General features: G+C 43.6%; 1 protein-coding gene across 2 annotated transcripts in view; it reads left to right on the top strand.

Moving 5' to 3' along the window:
* LOC125181580 (guanine nucleotide-binding protein G(q) subunit alpha-like) overlaps positions 1 to 20,915 on the top strand; it is a 152,533-nt gene that overhangs the window by 83,595 nt on the left and 48,023 nt on the right. For both annotated transcript variants that reach the window (XM_066987321.1, XM_066987322.1), the window contains exons 4-5: positions 7,706 to 7,834; positions 9,820 to 9,949. In XM_066987321.1, coding sequence (XP_066843422.1) covers positions 7,706 to 7,834; positions 9,820 to 9,949 — 259 coding nt within the window. The remainder of the gene's footprint in view (positions 1 to 7,705; positions 7,835 to 9,819; positions 9,950 to 20,915) is intronic.

Genomic DNA, 20,915 nt, shown 5'->3' on the forward strand with positions numbered 1-20,915 from the left:
GATTTCGTACTGCTCATCCTGTTTTTCTTAGCTACCCTCCTTATTTTGGGACAGTGGGACCTTCCCCTTATCTGCTTAACGTACTCCACACTGCTATGCTGCACAATCATTTTTGAATACACAAGGTTAGTGGAATTCTCCACTGCAAAAACACCTTCTATTGCAAAAACACAACTTTGTTTCTCACAATTCCCCCCTCTTCTTTTCTTACTCTTACTGTTGTTTTTCACATACCCCACTCTTGAGTTTTTCCAACATTAAGGTGCAGTATTCTTCGAATGTCATGGGGGATGACAGATATACAATGCCATTATTATTGTAATACCAACAAATAGTTGTTTGAGCCAATTCCATTCAGGTAACCACGAAGTTAGTTTCTCCCAAATGTTTCTAAATCCCCAGGAAGTGTCATCTTGAGCCACTCTATGTAGGATCTTGTTGTGTTTTTTTTTTCCCAAATATTTTTGAGATCAGTCAAATTTGTCCCATTTGATCTAGATATATACAGCAACTAGCACTAATTACAGTGCACACTCCTTCTTGTGAGGTTATTAATAAATTTAATACCGTTTGATTCTAGAGTACTATTTTTGCAAATTTATCTCCTTTTTCTTTCATCCAGACTGTTACCTATTACTAACAAGCTAGAGAAGTGAGAAACAAAGGAAAGAAACCAAAAGCACCTTCCCCCCATCCACCTTCTTCCACCTCCTCCCCCCAAGCAGCGCAGGGGAATGGGGGAATGGGGGTTATGGTCAGTCTATAGCGCTTCTTCGCCGCCGCTCCTTCTTGGTAACTCTTGTCCCCTGTGCTGTGGGGTCCCTCCCACGGGATGCAGTCCTTGCTGAACTGATCCTGCGTGGGCTTCCCACAGGCAGCAGCTCTTCAAGAACTGCTCCAAATATGGGTCCATACCACGGGGTCCATCCATCAGGAGCACACTGCTCCAGCCTGGGTCCCCCACGGGCAGCAGCTCCTGCCAGGTCACCTGCTCCTGCGTGGTCTCCTCTCCACGGGCTACAGGTCCGGCCCAGAATCTGCTCTGGCAGGGGTCCTCCACAGGCCGCAGCCTCTGTCGGTGCAGGTCCACCTGCTCCACCGTGGTCTCCTCCACGGGCTGCAGCATGGAAACCTGCTCCACCGTGGTACTCCATGGGCTGCAGGGGGACAGCCTGCTTCACCATGGTCCTTACCACAGGCCGCAGGGGACTTCTGCTCCGGCGCCTGGAGCACCTCTCCCCCTCCTTCTTCACTGACCTTGGTGCCTGCAAGGCTGTTTCTCCCTCCTCTCACTCTCCCAGCTGCTGTGTGGCGCAGCATTTTTTTTTCCCTTGTCTTAAATATGCTCTCACAGAGGTGCAAAGAATATCGCATATTGCCCCGGCTCTGGCCAGTGGCGGGGCCCTTATCTCACATGGGGCAGCTTCTGGATTCTTCTCACAGAAGCCACCCCTATGGCCCCCCTGCTACCAAAACCTTGCCACTTAAACCCACTACATAAGTGCAGATATCTAGGGAAGGAAATAGGACTCTATAAGGATATGTAAGGCTTCTGTATAAACTTCAGAAGGTGCTACTGGTGAAATGAATAAGACTGTTTCCATTTAGTACATGGGTAAGAGCAGAACTTGAGCAGAAATGAATGAGTATGACGAAAAGATATGTAATTTTAAATGATAAATTAGTGCTTCTAGAACTTAATTAAAACAGTGATTTGTGTTAGGAGAGAAAAAATCCCATCTGCTCTTTAAATGGTTTCCAGTAACACAAATGAGACTTTGCTATTTATTAATGTCCCTTTAAATTACTGTCCTTCTAAAAAAAGATGTGAGCTTGTGTGAGTCAGCACAGGTAGGCAGCAGGAACAACCACAGACTCACGGCTAAAACGCAAAGAGTAGATTTATTCTTGTTACCTCACCAATGAGGGAATCCCTGGCGCAACACCTGAGAGGAAGCACACAGGTGGAGGCACGCAAGCAGGGATGCAGGAAATGCTAACAGGGTCCATGCTAGGAGATCACCAGCCTGCTGGTTTCACCTGTTTTTGTCAAGGGTTCATGCACACGCTGTTTTTACCACCATGCTGTGATCCTCAATGTTCTTCTTTGATCATCTCTGTACCAAGGCCAGGAGCTCAAGTGCATCTGATAGGGTGCCTCTGAGTCTACCAAACACTACCCATTTTATCTATGCACAGATGTGCTGCTTGCCAAGCACACAGAACATAAACAGCAGCAGACATAATTTAAATGTTTTTCTACATTGCTGCTCTCCAGACTGCGCATTCTCAGCTGCAAGGTCACTTGAGCCTATTTACAATCCTCCTCACCAGTCTTTTGTTTTTAAACCATTCCTCCCAACAGGACTACTGCATATCTTAGTAATATGTCCACTGTGCTCATGGTGCAGAGGTACAGTAACTAGGTTTGCACATTAGATATTACAGTAGAGGCTTTCCAAAGGAATGCAACAAGACAATTGCATGAACGGGTCCCCTACAAATTTATTCTCTTAAAATTCTCCTGTTTTCATGAATACCACTATAACATATAATGATCTTTCTCGTACCTTTCTTTTTTCCCAAATAAAGTCACAAAATAAAAATAAAACCTATGTTTTTGGTGGTGATACCAGTGTATAGTTAACTCTGTTTTGTGTGAAAGAAATAAAATATGTACTTTGAGGAAAAGGCAAGATGACCCAGGCCTTGGAGATGTCTAAAGGATGATTAACTGAGGCACTGCTAACCAGGAAGACAATTATGTTGACATTCTTGAGGGAAACATTCTGAATTATGTCTTTGAATCAATCATCAATCAACCTGTCATGAATAGTTGGCTGAAAAACAAAGATTAGGAGCATTCTAATGTGATGTCTCTGTGAACTATCCTCATTATAATAGTAAAAATCATGCCCCTGGGCTGGGACACCCCAGCCCAACAAGGGACCATTCCTTTCTGAGGATGCGCAGAATGATTCTGTCATGTCAGCATTATGCTAATTATGTAACCAATCGGAGGCTAGGGGATTGTACAAACATGTAAATGTATTGATAAGGAACTGTATAAAGAGTGGTGCAGAAAATCCTTAGGTGTGCCAGCTTTGTGAGAAACCACCTGGTACCCAGACTTCTGCAACTCTGAAATAAACAATATCTCAATCTAGTGTGTGGATTGGCTTATTGCACACTGGCTAACAAATCCAAACTTTTTATTGGACAACAATTTTTGGTGACACAGATGGGACAGCCTTAGAGCCTTTCCCAGATCGTCTTGCTGGCTGCCAGTGGGGAGAAGGGATTTGCAGGACTCCAGCGTGCACCGACCATTTTGATCGGGGACTCCCGGGATCCTCTCCCTGTCCGGAAGCAGTAAGCGACTCAGTGGTGCAATGCCAAATGTGGGTGAGGTATTATTTTTGGTTAAGGTTGTAAAGGGGGGTTAGGAGGCTTTGTTAAAGAGTTTTGGTTTGGGCCAGCATTTGTAATAAATAATTTCATGCATGTAGATGGTGACATCCAGAGTGTATGAAGTTGTGGGTCAGTTGTAATATTGTTAAGTAGTTTCATACACATAGATGGCAGCGACCAGAGTTGTGGGTATAGACCATTTCGTGTGGTAAAATGGGGACTAGTCCTTCCTCAGAACCAACTCCTTGTTCACCTTTAGGATGCATCCCTAAGAACTGGAATAAGTTTGGTGGGGATCCCCTAAATAAAGGAAAACTGAAGCAATATTGCATGCAGTGGTGGACTAAATACAAATTAGATGATAGGGAAAAATGACTGAGATTGGGTACTTTGCATTATAATACTATTTTATAACTGATGTTATTTTGTCAAAACAGGCAAATGGGATAAATAGGTAATTAAGCACCTTATTTAGATTTTTTTTTCTTTATGGGATGATCATGAGACTAGGAAAAATGTAAACTGTTAATCAATGATGGTAATGTAATGATGATGATGTCTGATAAAGAGATTAAGCATCTATCTAGGTGTTGCTCAGCATGTAGTATCGGAAAGAGGTGTTTGAAACAAGGTGAAGAGGAAGAGGATGTACAGCTTTTGGTATCCAATGAAAGAGATTCAGATCGAGGAAGCATTGTAGATGAAAGGCAAGGGAGTGAAGACTTTAGGGGAGTGGTAGGATTTAGTCCAATTGCAGGGAGAATTGAGGGCACAAAATCCGGTAGCATTTCAGGCCCCACTTCGGGAAGCAGTATGACCCCAGGGATTAATGTTTTTTGTAAAAGTACCATTATAAATTGGAAAGAGTCAGCCGCGTCCTACAGAGAAAATCCTGAGAAGGTCATTTCAAATGACTGTACTTAATCACAATCCTGACTGGAAGACATGCAGGTTTTGTTAAATGTTGAAAGAGAGACAGTTGGTGTTAGAGAAGGCTAATGAGGAAAATAGGAAGATTAATGTAAGGGAAGGGCTGGAGAGGTTCATGCCAGAGCAAGAACCTCCTTGGGATCCAAATATAGATGGAGGTAAAACGCTTGTAAAACCATATCAGCAGTTAATTTTGTATGGGATTGTGGAAAACACTCTGTGGCCAATAACATAGGCTCAGGCGAGGATCTCAGTGAAGTAGCATTTTTATTCACAATTGCAATGGCGGGTGTCCTGCAAGCAGGAGCGTGCCTTTTAATTACATAGCACAGTTTATATACTTTCTCTCTCAATGAGTGGGACCCTCCCCTGTTTCCCCATTGACTGGGTACTCCAGATTCACAACCTATCCGACGCTTCACAGATAATACATGGCTTTCAGTTGCCAGCCTGTTATTTTTCAATTTTCTTGTGACTTTTTACTCTATGAGGTGGCAATATTCCTTCCCTTATCTGACTTGAGTTGACACTGTGATTTTCGCTTAATTGCACTAAGGAGTCTTGTTGTCTGCATTTTACAAGGTTGTCTGGTAAGCTTTCTTATCACTGCAAGCATATCTCAATACCACATTCCTTCCTCCTAAACAATGTAACATCTCTTTACAAAAACACAAAAACACTCTTTCTTACAGGATTAAGCATGGGTACTGAAGCCTAAGAATATTTCTAAATTATATCAAGTAACTCAGGGTCCTGATGAGCACCAGTCAGCATTTTATGAAAGATTATGCGAAGTAGCTAGGAAATGGATGGACTTAAATCCTGTTGAGGCAAATAAAGTAACATTTAATATGCTGTTTATAGGACAATCAGCCCCCGATATCCATTAGAAGTTGCAGAGAGGAGATGGAGTTTCAGGAATGTCTATTTCCTAATTAATTGAGATGAGATGAAGTAGAAAGGGAGAAAAGACAAAAAGAGAAACAGAAGAATGCAAAAATGCAGGAAAGTTTGCTTGCAACAGCTATGGTTCAAACCCAAACATCGTCAAGTGGTAAAGGATTTCAAAAAGGAGGAAGAGGCAGGTTGATGGGAAATCGAAGCAGAGGAAGAGGACAAGGGATAATATATATATAATATATAATATCTACCCCTTGCCCATCTGACTCATTGGGATTAAATCAGAGCACATCTTGTCAGGAGGAGGGGCATTGAAGGAATGAATGCCCAAAACTGAACCAATCCAGAGAGACAAAATTAACAAGTGTTCCTGATGAGGACTTGTTAATGATTGGTACGGAAGAATCAGATTGAAGGGAACCGGGGTCAGAATTATCCAGTATCCCAGCAGAGCCCCTGGTTCCAGTAAAGCCAGGGAATGAGATTACAGTTTTTTTTAGTAGATACAGCAAACACTTATTTGGTAGTAAACATTTGCAAGGGACCATTGAGTAAATTCTCTATGTCAGTGATTGGGGCCATGGGAAAGTGAGAGGTTAAACCCTTCTTGCAACCAATTAAATGTGAAATTAAGAAATGAGTTTTGACTCATGAATTTTTATACTTGCTGCAATGTCCCCTTCCTCTGTTTAGGGCGAGACCTATTAAATAAACCAGGTGCCCAAATAACCTTCGAGAAAGGAAAAATCCAAGTACATATTCCAGACAACAGAGGGGTGGGAGGAAAAAAGAGGTCAATTAGTGTTTCAGTGTCTCTTTGGATTTCCTCCTGTGGTTATCCATAACAAATCCACACACCCCGCAACAAATTGATGATCAGCTTATCTATTCTGCTTTTTGTGTAAAACATCTAAGGGCAGATGAAATGCTCGGATTTTCAAGCCCTTTTTCCCATTGGCAGAAACTAGTTCTGAGAAAATATTCAAAAAAAAAAATAGAAAAACCCTAGAAAACCCTAGAAATAGTGTTCTGAGAAAATTTTATCAGAGTACTAACTTCTGAATATATTTTTTCTAAGATATATGGTTCAATACATCTTTCTTATTATGTGTAATATTCTCATATTCAACGTTTACTGTCAGCTTAATCTTTCATGAATAAAATCATAGTGAAGAAAATTTGATAATATTTTTGGCTCTCTGCAAGGGTTAACAAATTAATTCTTCTGTATTTATACTGTAAATTAGAATTCAAATTGCTGTTTCTGTCATTGTTCATGACAACATTCACTATTTCATAGCAAATCATTCCGAGTATCTAGAAGTAGCCTAGTTATTTTTTATGTGAATTTATTTTTTAAAATAACACCTTAAATAATAACTATGAAGAAAAGAATATATTCAGAGCTTAGTGATATTCAGTAATTTGATAAACTGCACAGAGTCTATTGGTGTCTTCCCCTAGAATGAATCATGGTAGCCTTAGGTTATTTTATCAGTGACTAACTCTGACCAAGTAGGTCATCCTTGTGCTTGGAAGTAATCAAATACACAAAAACTTCATTTCCTACAGCAGACATCTAGCCTGGGGAGAGCCCAAACTGCCTGGTGCACTAAATTTGCGTGCAACTGCTGGATCCAAACAAATTTTTTTTTTTGAAGCATCTTTTATGAAAGTTAACTAAAACCTCCAGTGCACTGCTGCTTTATGGTTGAAAACCACCATTAAGCAATAGCAGAAGAGTTGTTGTAGTTAAAAAGTCATTACAGTTTTATTGCAGTTTCAGATTATTTGCTAACTGACTTGGATGCATTTCACGTACTGTAGGCTTAATAACTTTATCAGAACTTTCTGCCTGGATGAAGGAATTTCAGGTGCCAGACATCACACTAGATGATCATAGCTCTCCCTTCTGATAACAATATCCGGAGAGATTTTTTTTAATCAGTCAGTGTGAGTTTGTTTCTTTTAGCTCCAAAGAGTGCGATTTATCCTCCTACCATTTTGTAACTGATAATGATCTCTGCTAAATGAGTTAACTGTCACTTAAGAGATTCATGTTTCTCTATCCATGTGTCTGTGTTGACACTACAGAGTAAATATCAAGAAAAAGATATTTTCAGATAAAATTATATTGGTTTATATTTCTTAGACATTTTATCATATTATTTGTCTTTACCCAGAATTTAATAATTAAAAATTCTGAATTGTTGGTAGTTCCATGTGTGAAATCCAAGCAAATTTATATGAAAATCATAATGATTATGCTGTCCTTTTGTACTATTTACTGGAAGCTATGAAAATGTCCATTTTCTTCCCTCTTTTATGCCAATATTGCTCTTTTTTCTGTTGCACTTCTTCCTATCCCACATCCTACTTCTTTTCCCAAGTCTTCCCTTCTCTTCTCCTCAGTAGTATAATGGTGTCACTGTCTTGCATTCCTGTTGTTTCTCCCTGTCTTTAGTTATCTTAACGATTTGGACCGCATAGCAGATTCAACCTACCTGCCAACTCAGCAAGATGTGCTTAGAGTTCGAGTCCCAACAACAGGGATCATTGAATATCCATTCGACTTACAAAGCGTCATTTTCAGGTAGAAAAAAGTAGACAGATGCTTTGTTTCTTTTTATTCTTTTCCTTTTATATTAGTAATACCATGTACAGGGTATTGGTTAAAAGTACAAATTATTCTATGTTTAAAGTTTGAGATAATTTTATGTAATTTTATGTTTTTGTCCATATATGAAGGGCAGCTATCATTAAAGATGTCAAGAGGATGAGAGACAAATAGACTTTTTCTGAAGTGAATTACTGACAGAAAAACTGGAAGTAATTTTTCAGTAGAATGAGTATAGCTGTTTCATTATGAATAATAATAAGAAAATGCAATCACATTTCCTTCTGATTCATGTAAATTATGAAATGTGAAGGTACCACTTCTGTACTTGATTTTTAGAGAGAAGTGATATTTTGTGAGTTTACTACCGCTCCAACAAATGATTTTCCCCACAGCTCATTCTGAGTGCAAAAACAGTTGCTTAAAGAATAACTATCAATTACAATTGCAATTAAGACACCCGAGTGTCTAGTTACATTGAGATGCCTAATGAATTAGGAGTACACTCTGCAGGCAAATTTCAGTTTTTATTTTGGCTATTAAGTTTAGTAAATACATTGTATTCAGTTTATGCTCTTAAAATTAGGCAGCTGTAATAAGCTGGGCAACTTTAATCCTAACCCATAAGCTCTCAGTCAGCTCCTCCCTCATCCATCTCCAGGCAGAGCTCCATGCACTCTAGCTCACATAGAAAACAAGACCCCCCTCCTCATCTCCCCAGCCTGTCCTTCCTAAAAAGCCTGTATACTTTCATTGCAACATTTCAGTCATGGGAATTATCCCACCGTGTCCATGATCCCAGAAAGATTGTAGCCCTGCAACTGTATGCACTTCTCTAACTCATCTTGTTTATTTCCCATCCTACATGCATACATGTATACAGGCAATTTAGAGACGCACCCCAACATGTTGGATGTGGGGGACTTATCCATAATGGTGCCTTGTAGACACATCCTTGCTTACCTGCAAGTGCTGGAGGTGACCCTGCTTAACCCCCATTTTGTTGATTTTGCAATTCCTCCCTTTCACATTACCCCATGCCCTTTGTTCAGCAGCCCTGTCTATGAGTCCCTCACAGGACTGCTGGTTACTCTCTCCCTCCCCCCCCTTTGTTCCTCCCCTGGGGAGGAACAAACTCATGCACCAGTATATCCTGGGAGCCACACAGAGTCTATTGCTGCTTTTCTGTCAAGCTGCTTGACAGAAAATGACCTAGGGGATTCTGGTGGACACCAAGTTGAACATGAGCCAGCAATGTGCCCTTGCCACAAAGAAGAAATCCTGGGCTGCATTAGGCAAAGTACTGCCAACAGGTCAAGAGAGGTGATCCTTTCCCTCTATTCAGCATTGGTGAGGCTGCATCTCTGTTTGGTTCTGGGCTCCCCATTAGAAGAGAGACATGGAGCTACTGGAAAGAGTTCAACGAAGGGCCATGAAGATGATCAAGGGACTGGAGTATCTTTCCTAGGAGGAAAGGCTAAGAGAGTTGGGACTGTTCAGCCTAGAGAAGGCTCAGATAGGATCTCATCAATGTCTATAAATACTTGAAAGGAGGCTGCAATGAAGACAGATCCAGGCTCTTTTCATTGGTGCCCAGTGTCAGAACAAGAGGCAATGGGCACAAACTTCTTTACTGTGCGGGTGACTGAGCACTTGAAGAGGTTGCCCAGAGAGGTTGTGGAGTCTCCCTCTTTGGAGATCTTCAAAAGCTGTCTGGACTTGGTCCTGGGCAAGTGGTCCTGCTTGAGCCAGGCAGGTTGGACCAGATGACCTCCAGAGGTCCCTTCCAACCTGAACAATTCTACAATTCTGTGAAATATTAATGGAATTATTATTTTTTTAAGAAAAACAAACCAAACTGTGTTTTCATCTAAATTCTTGAATTCAATGTTCCATATGTGACTGTATGTTTATCTGCTAAGGTATTTGTAGAATTTATGTGGTCATTGTTAATTTTGCAGAATGGTGGATGTAGGAGGCCAACGATCAGAAAGAAGAAAATGGATACATTGCTTTGAAAATGTCACATCTATCATGTTCCTAGTAGCCCTTAGTGAATATGATCAAGTGCTTGTGGAGTCAGACAATGAGGTAAGAAAACATCAGCATAAACGACCAGCTTTGAAGAAAAAATAATTCCACTAAAAATTATTTTAAATTTTATTTAAAATTTGGTTAAAACACAAGTTTTTGGAAAGCTTCAGTAGAAATGTGTGTGTTTTTACATAATTATTTGGAGATTAAAATTGTTGGACTAGTAAAGTATACTGATTGAACAGTTTGTGCTAAACATCAAAATTCAAATTTGTTAGTTCTTCTAAGACATTTTCAAAGCAGACTGGCTTGTCAAGGCCCATCTGTTTTCCAAATGTCTACCAGCAGTTGTATGCAACTGCATGTAATAGAATGAGAAGTTCTACAGGGATCAAGAGGGTAAGCCTCAAATAATATGACACAAACCGATCTCCTCAATGGAGAGTCAGTGCAACCTATCTATTTTGTGTTAAAGTGGATTGGAATTGACCGTAGAGAGATGTTCTTACTGTAGCTAATTGTACAGTTAATGTTGTGTAGCAGAGCCATAAAAATCTGCAGTGGGAATGAAAACAATTCATAAGTTATTTGACCCTATGGGTTCACAATCCTAGGGTTTTATGATCCTAAAGTACTAAACTTCATTATATTGACTTAAAGTATAAGATTTATATTCACTTATATTTTCTAATTGTATTGTTATTTCAAAGAATAACAGAAGTAAGAAGTTAGTGATGTTTGAATTAAGCAGGCAAAATGTAGTAGTGCCCAATGTTTTGTATACAGTTTACAGAGTAGGAAGCTTATTTAATACTTGGATTTTTTTTTCCTTCATGAAGACTATTCCAGTTATTCAGCAAACTTCTTTTTATTTTTGTATTCCTCTAATGTCGCAGGTATCAGAAATTTTTTATTTCTTTTCCTAAGACATACATCTTTGATGTGTTGTTAATTATTTTTCTCAGCATAATGATCTAACAGAATGACGCTAACAGTATTGTGCTTTTAACTAGAACCCAAGTATAGAACATAGGGTGGAATATGAATGTCACAAGAAAAATAGTAGTGCAAATAGCCTGCAGCATAAAATACATCCTGCTTTGTGGGGTAGGGAAAGCATTTATACTCTTCTAGAGATTAATTTAAGACTGTAATGTGTGCTATAAATAGGCTCCTAGTCTTTGAACATTTTGGTTTATGGTAAATGTAAATCATTGAAATAGTCTTTTGAGGAGGAGATAACAGAAACCTCACTTTCACAATTTTGCATATATGTTAGTGTGTTAAATTATTTCTTACTGTGGTGGGTTAACCTTGGCTGGTAGCCAGGTGCTCATCAAGCTTCTCTCTCACTCCCCCTGCTCAGCAAGACAGGGGAGAAAAATAAGATGAAAAGGCTTGTGGGTTGAGATAAGGACAGGGAGCTCACTCAGGAATTATTGTCGTGGGCAAAACAGACTCGACTTGGTGAAGATTCATTTAATTTATTGCCAGTTAATAGTAGAATAGGATAGTGAGAACTAAAAAAAACCCAAACTAACTAAAAACACCTACCCACCACCCACCACCCTTCTTCCCAGGCTAAAATTCACCCCCGATTCTTCTACCTCCTCCCCCTCAATTTGCATGGGGGGTAGAGAATGGGGGTTGCGGCAGTTCATAACAGTACATCTCTGCAGCTCCTTCCTCTCCACACTCTTCCCCTGCTCCAGTGTGGGGTCCCTCCCACTGGACACAGTCCTTCAGGAAGTGCTCCAACATGGATCCTTCCTGTGGGATGCAGTTCTTCAAGAACTGCTCCAGCATGGGTCCATACCATGGAGTACAGTTCTTCAGGAATGGACTACTCCAGCGTGGGTCCCCTACAGAGCTACCGTTCCTGCCATGAGCCCACTCTTTAATTGAACTTTCCAGAGGCTTCAGTTTCCTTCAGGGCATATCCACCTGCTCTGGCATGGGGTCCGCCACAGACTGCACTTTGGACATCTGCTCCGCTGTGGTCCTCCATGGTCTTCAGGGGGACAACCTGCTTAACCATGGTCTTCTCCATGGGTTGCAGGGGAATCTCTGCTTCAGCGTCTTGAGCACCTCCTCCCCTTGCTTCTTCACTGACCTTGGTGTCTTGAGAGTTTTCTCTCACATCTTTTCTTACTCTTCTCTCTCACAGCTGCTGCACAGCATTTTTTTCCCCTTTCTTAAATATGTCAACACAAAAGCACAACCAGCATCACTCATTGTCTAAGCTTTGGCCAGTGGTGGGTCCCTTTTGGAGATGGCTGGAACTGGCTGTGTCAGACATAGCGGCAGCTCCTGGTCTCACAGATGACATCTTTGCAGCCTCTTCCACGCACACCCCCCCCCCCCGCCCCCTGCTCCTGCTACCAAAACCTTCCCACATAAACCCAATACAATAACTTAGACGTTCTTTAGAAGCTGGAACAATATCTTCCTGGGCTTTCCAAGTATACAATCTTGCCCTGTGTTCTCATCAGCTACAACTGTTCACATGTTACAAACTGAATGGAATATATGGACTGAACACTTCCCTTCTGTCCTGGGCTCTACTACCACTTTAAAATGACTGAAGTGATACTTTTCAATGATTTTTTTTTCAACTCTTATAAAAAAGATCTTACTCATAAAGCTCTCCTGATTTCTTAAGTTTTCACTTTCAAAATGTTTTGTGGAGGTAAAAGCTCTAAAACTCTTCTTTCTCTCGAAGATGGTTCTTCTACCTCACTGATAAACTATTTAAGTTTCTTAATAACAACAGTGAAAAACTTTTGAACCTTTTTGTCTTTCAGTTTGAAATGTTCATAACTTAATTCAAACCATTTTTTTTCTAAGTGTCCTGGTTTCAGTTAGGACAGAGTTAATTTTCCTCCTAGTAGCTGGTAGGGTGCTATGTTTTGGATTAGGATGAGAAGAGAGCTGATAACATGCTGATGTTTTAATTGTTGCAGAGCAGTGCTTACACCAGGCCAAGGACTTTTCAGCTTCTCGCTCTGTCCTGCCAGCGAGCAGGCTAGGGGTGCAGCAGGAGCTGGGAGGGGACAGACCCAGGACAGCTGACCCAAACTGGCCAAAGGGGTATTCCATACCATCTGACGTCATGCTAAACAATATATAGGGGTGGCTAGCCGGGGTGGGGGGGCCGGCTGCTCGGGGATAGGCTGGGCATCGGTCAGCGGGTGGTGAGCAATTGCATTGTGCATCATTGTTTCGTACACATTATTATTAATACTATTATCATTATTATTATTATTGTTATTATTATTATTTTCCTGTCTTAATAAACTGTCTTTATCTCAACTCACAGGTTTCACTTTCCCGTTTCTCTCCCCCATCCCAGAGAGGGAGGGGGAGGGTGAGTGAACGGCTGTGTGGTGTTTAGCTGCCGGCCGGGTTAAACCACAACAGTAAGTCATACATACAGCAAAGCCTTTGACACGGTCTCTCACCATATTCTCCAGGAGAAACTGGAAGCTCATGGCTTGGACAGGTATACTCTTTGCTGGGTTAAAAACTGTTTGGATGGCCAGGCCCAGAGAGTGGTGGTGAATGGAGTGAAATCCAGCTGGAGACCGATCACGAATGGTGTTCCCCAGAGGTCGGTGTTGGGGCCCATCCTCTTTAATATCTTTACTGATGATTTGGGTGAGGAAATTGAGTTTACCCTCAGTAAGTTGGCAGGCGACACCAAGTTGGGGGGAAGTGTCGATCTGCGGGAGGGTAGGAAGGCCCTACAGAGGGACCTGGACAGGATGGGTTGATGGGCAGAGGCCAATGGGATGAGGTTCAACAAGACTAAGTGCCAGGTCCTGCGCTTCGGTCACAATAACCCCATGCAGCGCTACAGGCTTGGGGCAGAGTGGCTGGAAAGCTGTGCAGAGGAGATCACAGGGAGATCACTCAATAATTATTGTCACGGGCAAAACAGACTCACCATAGGAAGATTAATTTTTATTTTTTTTTTGCCTCTTACTAACAAGCTATAGGAGTGAGAAACAAAGAAAACAAACTAAAAGCACCTTCCCACTATCGACCCTCTTCCACCTCTTCCCCCCAAGCAGCACAGGGGAATGGGGGAATGGGGGTTGCTGCCGTTCTATAGCTTCTCCTCTACCGCTCCTTCACAGTCACTCTCTTCCCTTTCACCAGCATAGGGTCCCTACCATGGGATGCAGTCCTTCTCAAACTGATTCTACGTGGGCTTCCCACAGGCAGCAGCTCTTCAAGAACTGCTCCAAATATGGGTTCATAACACGGGGTCTATCCAGGAGCACACTGCTCCAACCTGGGTCCCCCACAGGCAGCGTCTCCTGCCAGATCACCTGCTCCTGTGTGGGCTCCTCTCCATGGGCTACAGGTCTGACCCGAAGTCTGCTCTGGTAGGGGATCTCCATAGGCCGCAGCCTCCTTCAGGTCAGATCCACCTGCTCCACCGTGGTCTCCTCCACGGGCTGCAGCGTGGAACCCTGCTCTACCGTGGTACACCATGGGCTGCAGGAGGACAGCCTGCTTCACCATGGTCCTCTCCACAGGCCACAGGGGATCTTCTGCTCTGGTGCCTGGAGCACCTTCTCCCCCTCCTTCTTCATTGACCTTGGTGTCTGCAAGACTGTTCATCACTCCTCACTCTCCCAGCTGCTGTTCTGCAGCAGTTTTTTCCCTTTCTCAAATATGGTCTCGCAGAGGTACAAACAACATCACTTATTTGCTCAGATCTGGCCAGCGGCAGGGCCCTTTGGAGTATGCTGAAACTGGCCCTTATCTAACATGTGGCAGCTTCTGGATTCTTCTCACAGAAGCCACCCCTACAGCCCCCCACTACCAAAACCTTGCCATGTATACTCACTACACACTGTACTCTGCTCTGGTGAGGCCGCACCTTGAGTACTGTGTTCAGTTTTGGGCCCGTCACTAAAAAAAAAAAGACATTGAGGCCCTGGAACATGTCCAGAGAAGGGCTACAAAGCTGGTGAAGGGTCTGGAACACAAGTCCTATGAGGAGCAGCTGAGGGAACTGGGGTTGTTTAGTTTGGAGGAGAGGAGGCTCAAGGGAGACCTTGTTGCTCTCTACAACTACCTGAAAGGCCTCTTCTCACAGTTAACTAGTGATAGGACAGGAGGGAATGACCTCACGTTGCTCCAGGGGAGGTTTAGGTTGGAAATTAGGAGAAATTTCTTCTCAGAAAGAGTAGTCAGGCATTGGAACAGGTTGCCCAGGGAGGTGGTGGAGTCACCATCCTTGGGGGTGTTTAAGGAAAGGCTGGACGTGGTTCTTAGGGACATGGTTTAGTGGGTGATATTGGTGGTAGGGTAATGGTTGGACCAGATGATCTTGGAGGTCTTTTCCAACCTTAATGATTCTATGATTTTATACAAAACCTTGGGGCACATACTAGCAGCCTTACCTCTGGGGTGGATCGAGTCTTTCTTGGAGCTAAGCACCAATCTGGGCAACTTAGTTTTGGCTTTCAGTAAGCTGTAGCCTCTCTATATAGTTTTGGTTTTTTTTTGGTATACCAGAACACTGCTTTATTCCCATCCTTTTCCCTTCTCCAGTCCCATAAATCATGAATGCATTTATTCCACATAAAGAAAAGTGTATTTTTCTCTGAACGTGGGTGTGACAAATATAACATTTGTGTTATTTCTCACCTGAAATTAAACTATTTACAAGAAACATTGCTTTTATTCCTCACTGTGGTGTAACAGGTTCATTAGGAAAGACAATAACTGAACTTGAGTGCTTTGTTAATCAGTCAATGAATATTTTTCACTCTGTAAAATTCAAATAACTTTTAAATTGTGAAATGGTATTAAAATTTCAGCACGAAAGTGAGAGTGTGAATAAATGCCCGACTTTCTTCTTATGCACAGCATCAGCGTGATACTGTGGTAGAATCTAATCCTTCTTTGATCGTTATGCCTGTCTTCTTTTTAAGAAATGTGACTCAAAAACTTGCACTGTTCTGCTACTCCTCTTGCATTGCTTTCAATGGCCTGATTAAACAGTATGTTTTTTGTAAGATGGCCTACTTTCTTCTTCTAATTAGTCCACTTCATGATATCGCCTGTCTTATTCCTTGTACCTTGCTTTAACAAAGAAAACTATACTTTTAAATTATCTGTGCAATTATTTTCAGTTAACACATAGTTTCATTAATCTCATTTTCTTTTATAAATTTACACCTATAACAACTACTATTTGCCATTCAGCACATCTGTGTTTGTTTTATGAACGGTCATCAGTCTGAAACTATTAGAACTCTTAAGACTGAGGTTTGTATTTTCAAAATGTAGTGCATAATAGACTAGCTGCTGTAAATGGGTTTCTTCCCTTGTTTAGCTTACTCAAGAGAAATGAATTTGGATTATAAATCAGATGAGTCTACAGTAATTTGAGAGGTATCGCTAGTATATCTCAAGGGCTTTTTACTCACTGGATATGTGTAAGGTTGAGTTAAACACAATTTCTGACTTCATACACTTGGAGGAATTAAGTATTCAAAGTTCAGAGGAATGTACTATAACTACTCTCTAAGGGTATCATAGAATCATAGAACGGCTTGGGATGGAAGGGACCTTAAAGATCATCTAGTTTCAACCCCCCTGCCATGGACAGGGATGCAACCACTAGAGCAGGTTGCCCAGGGCCTTGTCCAACCTGGTCTTGAACACCTCCAGGGATGGGGCATCCACAACCTCTCTGGGCAACCTGTTCCACTGCCTCACCACCCTCTGAGGGAAGAACTTCCTCCTAACCTCTATTCTAAATCTCCCTTCTTTTAGATTAAAGCCATTTCCCCTTGTCCTGTCACTGTCTGCCTGAGCAAAAAGTTGTTCTCCATCTTTTTGAAGAGGGTGAAAAATGAGTGGAGAGCTTGTGGGTGAGAATTAAGGGGCAGGCTACTAAGGGTGACACTGTTGTGGGGGTCCCCTGCTGAATGAGGAGGGTGTCCTGGTAACGGGGGACGCTGAGAAGGCAGAGATACTGAATGCCTTCTTTGCTTTGGTCTTTGCTTCAAAGACTCCCCCCCGGGACTCCTGGACCCTGGAGGGAGGAAAAAGAGTCTGGGAAATGGAGACCTCCCCCCTGGTTGACGAGGGAGTGGTTCGGGAGCATCTGAGTGGGATCAATGAACACAAATCCACGGGCTCCGATGGGATGCATCCATGTGTGATGAGGGAGTTAGCGGAGGTGATCGCTGAACCGCTCTCTATCATCTTTGAAAGGTCCTGGAGAACAGGAGAGGTGCCTGAAGACTGGAGGATAGCCAGTGTCACTCCGGTCTTCAAGAAGGGAAAGGAGGAGGATCCGGGAAACTACAGGCCAGTCAGTCTCACCTCTGTCCCTGGAAAGGTGTTGGAACAGCTTGTTCTGGATGCCATCTCCAAGCAATTGGAAGAGAAGAATGTTATGAGGAGTAGTCAGCATGGATTCACCAAGGGGAAATCGTGCTTGACCAACCTCCTTGCCTTCTATGATGGCATCACCAGCTGGGTAGACGGGGGGATAGCAGTGGATGTCATCTACCTTGACTTTAGCAAGGCTTCTGATACTGTCTCCCACGATGTCCTGCTAGCAAAGCTGAGAAAGCGTGGGATAGATGAGTGGACAGTAAGGTGGGTTGAGAACTGGCTGACTGGCTGAGCTCAGAGGGTGGTGATCGGCGGCACAGAGTCCGGCTGCAGCCCTGTGACTAGCGGTGTTCCCCAGGGGTCGGTGCTGGGTCCGGTCTTGTTCAACATCTTCATCGACATGCAGAGAAAGTCTTGGGGTCCTGGTGGATGACAGGTTGACCATGAGCAGTGTGCCCTGGTGGCCAAGAAGGCCAATGGGATCCTGGCGTGCATTAAAGGGAGCGTGGCCAGCAGGTCAAGGGAGGTGATCCTGTCCCTCTACTCTGCCCTGGTCAGACCTCACCTGGAGTACTGTGTCCAGTTCTGGGCTCCCCGGTACAAAAAAGACAGGGATCTCCTGGAAAGAGTCCAGCTGAGAGCAACAAAGATGATACGGGACCTGAAGCATCTTCCCTATGAGGAAAGACTGAGAGACCTGGGTCTGTTCAGCCTTGAGAAGACTGAGAGGGGATCTTATCAATGATTACAAATATCTTAAGTGTGGGAGACAGTGGGATTTGGCCACCCTCTTTTCAGTGGTTTGTGGGGATAGGACAAGGGGCAACGGCCAAAAACTGGAGCACAGGAAGTTCCGCACCAACATGCGAAAGAACTTCTTCACGGTGAGGGTGATGGAGCGCTGGAACAGGCTGCCCGGGGAGGTTGTGGAGTCTCCTTCTCTGGAGATATTCAAGGCCCGTCTGGACGCCTACCTGGGCAGCCTGCTCTAGGGAACCTGTTTTGGCAGGGGGGTTGGACCCGATGGTCTCTTGAGGTCGATTCCAACCCCTACAATTCTGTGATTCTGTGATTTTTTGAGTCCCCTTTCAGTACTGAAAAGCTGCAAGGAGGTCACCCCGGAGCCTTCTCTTCTGTCAGCTGAATAGCCACAGCTCTTTCAGCCTTTCTTCATAGGAGAGATGCTCCAGCCCCTTGATCATCTTCATGGCCCTCCTCTGGACCTGCTCTAAGAGATCCACATCTTTCTTGTGCTGGAGGCTCCAGACCTGGATGCAGTACTCCAAGTGGGACCTCACAAGGGCAGAACAGAGGGGGACAATCACCTCCCTTGACCTGCTGGCCACTCCTCTTTTGATGTAGCTCAGGATGCCGCTAGCCTTCTGCTGTCAATGAGTTTTTCTCCCAGTCTGTACTCATGTCTGGGATTGCCCCAACCCAGGTGCAGCACCTTGCACTTTGACTTGTTGAACCTCATTAGGTTCACATGGGTCCACTTCTCAAGCTTGTCCAGGTCCCTTTGAATGGCATCCCTTCCTTCTGTTGTATCGACTGCACTATTCAGCTTGGTGTCATCTGCAAACTTGCTGAGGGTGCGCTCAATCCCATTGTCTATATCACTGATAAAGACATTAAACAGTACTAGTCCCAAGACACACCTGAGGGACACCACTCGTCACTGGTTTCCACCTGGACATAGAGCCATTGACCACCACTCTCTGGGTGCGGCCTTCAAGCCAATTCCTTATCCACTCAATGGTCCACCCTTCAAATCCATCTCCAGTTTGGAGACCAGGATGTCAGGTGGGACCATACCACAGGCCTTACAGAAGTCCAGGTAGATGACATCGGTAGGTCTTCCCTTATCAGCTGATGCAGTGACTCCATTATAGAAGGCCGCCAGATTGATCGGGCACAATTTGCCCTTGGTGAAGCCATGCTGGCTTTCTCAGATCACCTCCTGGTTTTTGAAGTGCCTCAACATTGCTTCCAGAAAAATCTTTCTGATGATCTTGCCAGGCACAGAGGTTGAGGCTCACCGGTCTGTAATTCCCCAGTTCTTCCTTTCCCTCCTTTTTAAAAATGGGAGTGATGGTTGGCTTTTTCCAGTCACCAGGGACTTCTCCTGACCGCCAAGACTTTTCTAATATGATGGAGATAGTCTTTGCAACTACATTAGCCACTTCCCTCAGGACCGGGTGGTCTCGAACCTGGGATGTCATGCATAGAAATGCGACAAGTGTTCAGACTGCCTGTCATTGAGAGCCCTGTGTAGGATGTTGCTTAAATGAAGCAAAAATGAAGCAAATCCATGAAATTGCAGTCTAGTGACAAAGATCTGTAATTAAAAAATTGGAGGTTTCAAACCTGAAGAAAAGCATGCATGGCTGCACAAGCTGTATTTTAACTATGACTCTTAACAAGCAATGCTCAGAAACAATGTAATCACTCCTCTCTTAAGTATATGTACAGTTTGTAAATAATTAAGCATCTGATTTTGGTGCATAAATACACAATGTGAAAAATTTAAACATCTCTTTCAAAAAGTTCAGATGGTATACTCGGAAATACAGTACAGCTCAGAGGAAGCAGTCTAGGAGGTTTCTGGAGAGTGTGGAAGATAGCTTCCTGATGCAGCTGGTTAGTGAGCCTACCAGGGGAGGTGCCCCGCTTGACCTTCTCTTCACAAACAGAGAAGGACTGGTGGGAGATGTGGTGATCGGGAGCTGTCTTGGGCAGAGTGACCACGAAATGGTAGAGTTCTCTATTCTTGGCCAGGTCAGGAGGGGGATCAGTAAAACTGCTATCTTGGACTTCCGGAGGGCAGACTGAGCTGTTCAGGACACTGGTTGGCAGAGTCCCTTGGGAGGCAGTTCTGAAGGGCAGAGGAGTCCGGGAAGGCTGGGCACTCTTCAAGAAGGAAATCTTAAAGGCTCAGGAGCGGTCTGTCTCCACGTGCCCAAAGACAAGCCAGCGCGGAAGAAGACTGGCCTGGATGAACAGAGTTGTAGCTAGAGCTTAGGAAAAAAAAAGAGGGTTTATGACCTTTGGAGAAGAGGGCGGGCCACTCAGGAGGACTATAAGGATGTTGTAAGGCAGTGCAGGGACAAAATTAGAAAGGCCAAAGCTCATCTGGAGCTCAATCTGGCTACTGCCGTTAAAGATAACAGAAAATGTTTTTATAAATATGTAAACACAAAAAGGAGGACTAAGGAGAATCTCCACCCTTTACCGGATGCAGGCGGAGACTTAGTGACAAGAGATGAGGAAAAGGCTGAGGCGCTTAATGCCTTCTTTCTCTCAGTCTTTAGTGGCAAGACCAGTTGTTATCTGGATACCCAGTACCCTGAGCTGGTGGAAGGGGATGGTGAGTAGAATGTGGCCCTCATAATCCAAGAGGAAATGGTTGGCGACCTGCTACAGCACTTGGATGTACGCAAGCCGATGGGGCCGGATGGGACCCACCCAAGGGTGCTGAGAGAACTGGCGGAAGAGCTGGCCAAGCTGCTTTCCGTCATTTATCAGCAGTCCTGGCTATCAGGGGAGGTCCCAGTCGACTGGCGGCTAGCAAATGTGACGCCCATCTACAAGAAGGGCCCGAGGGTAGACCCGGGAAACTATAGGCCTGTTAGTTTGACTTCAGTGCCAGGGAAGC

This window comes from Anser cygnoides, chromosome W (genome assembly GCF_040182565.1).
Source record: "Anser cygnoides isolate HZ-2024a breed goose chromosome W, Taihu_goose_T2T_genome, whole genome shotgun sequence".
In the NCBI taxonomy this organism is placed as follows: domain Eukaryota; kingdom Metazoa; phylum Chordata; class Aves; order Anseriformes; family Anatidae; genus Anser; species Anser cygnoides.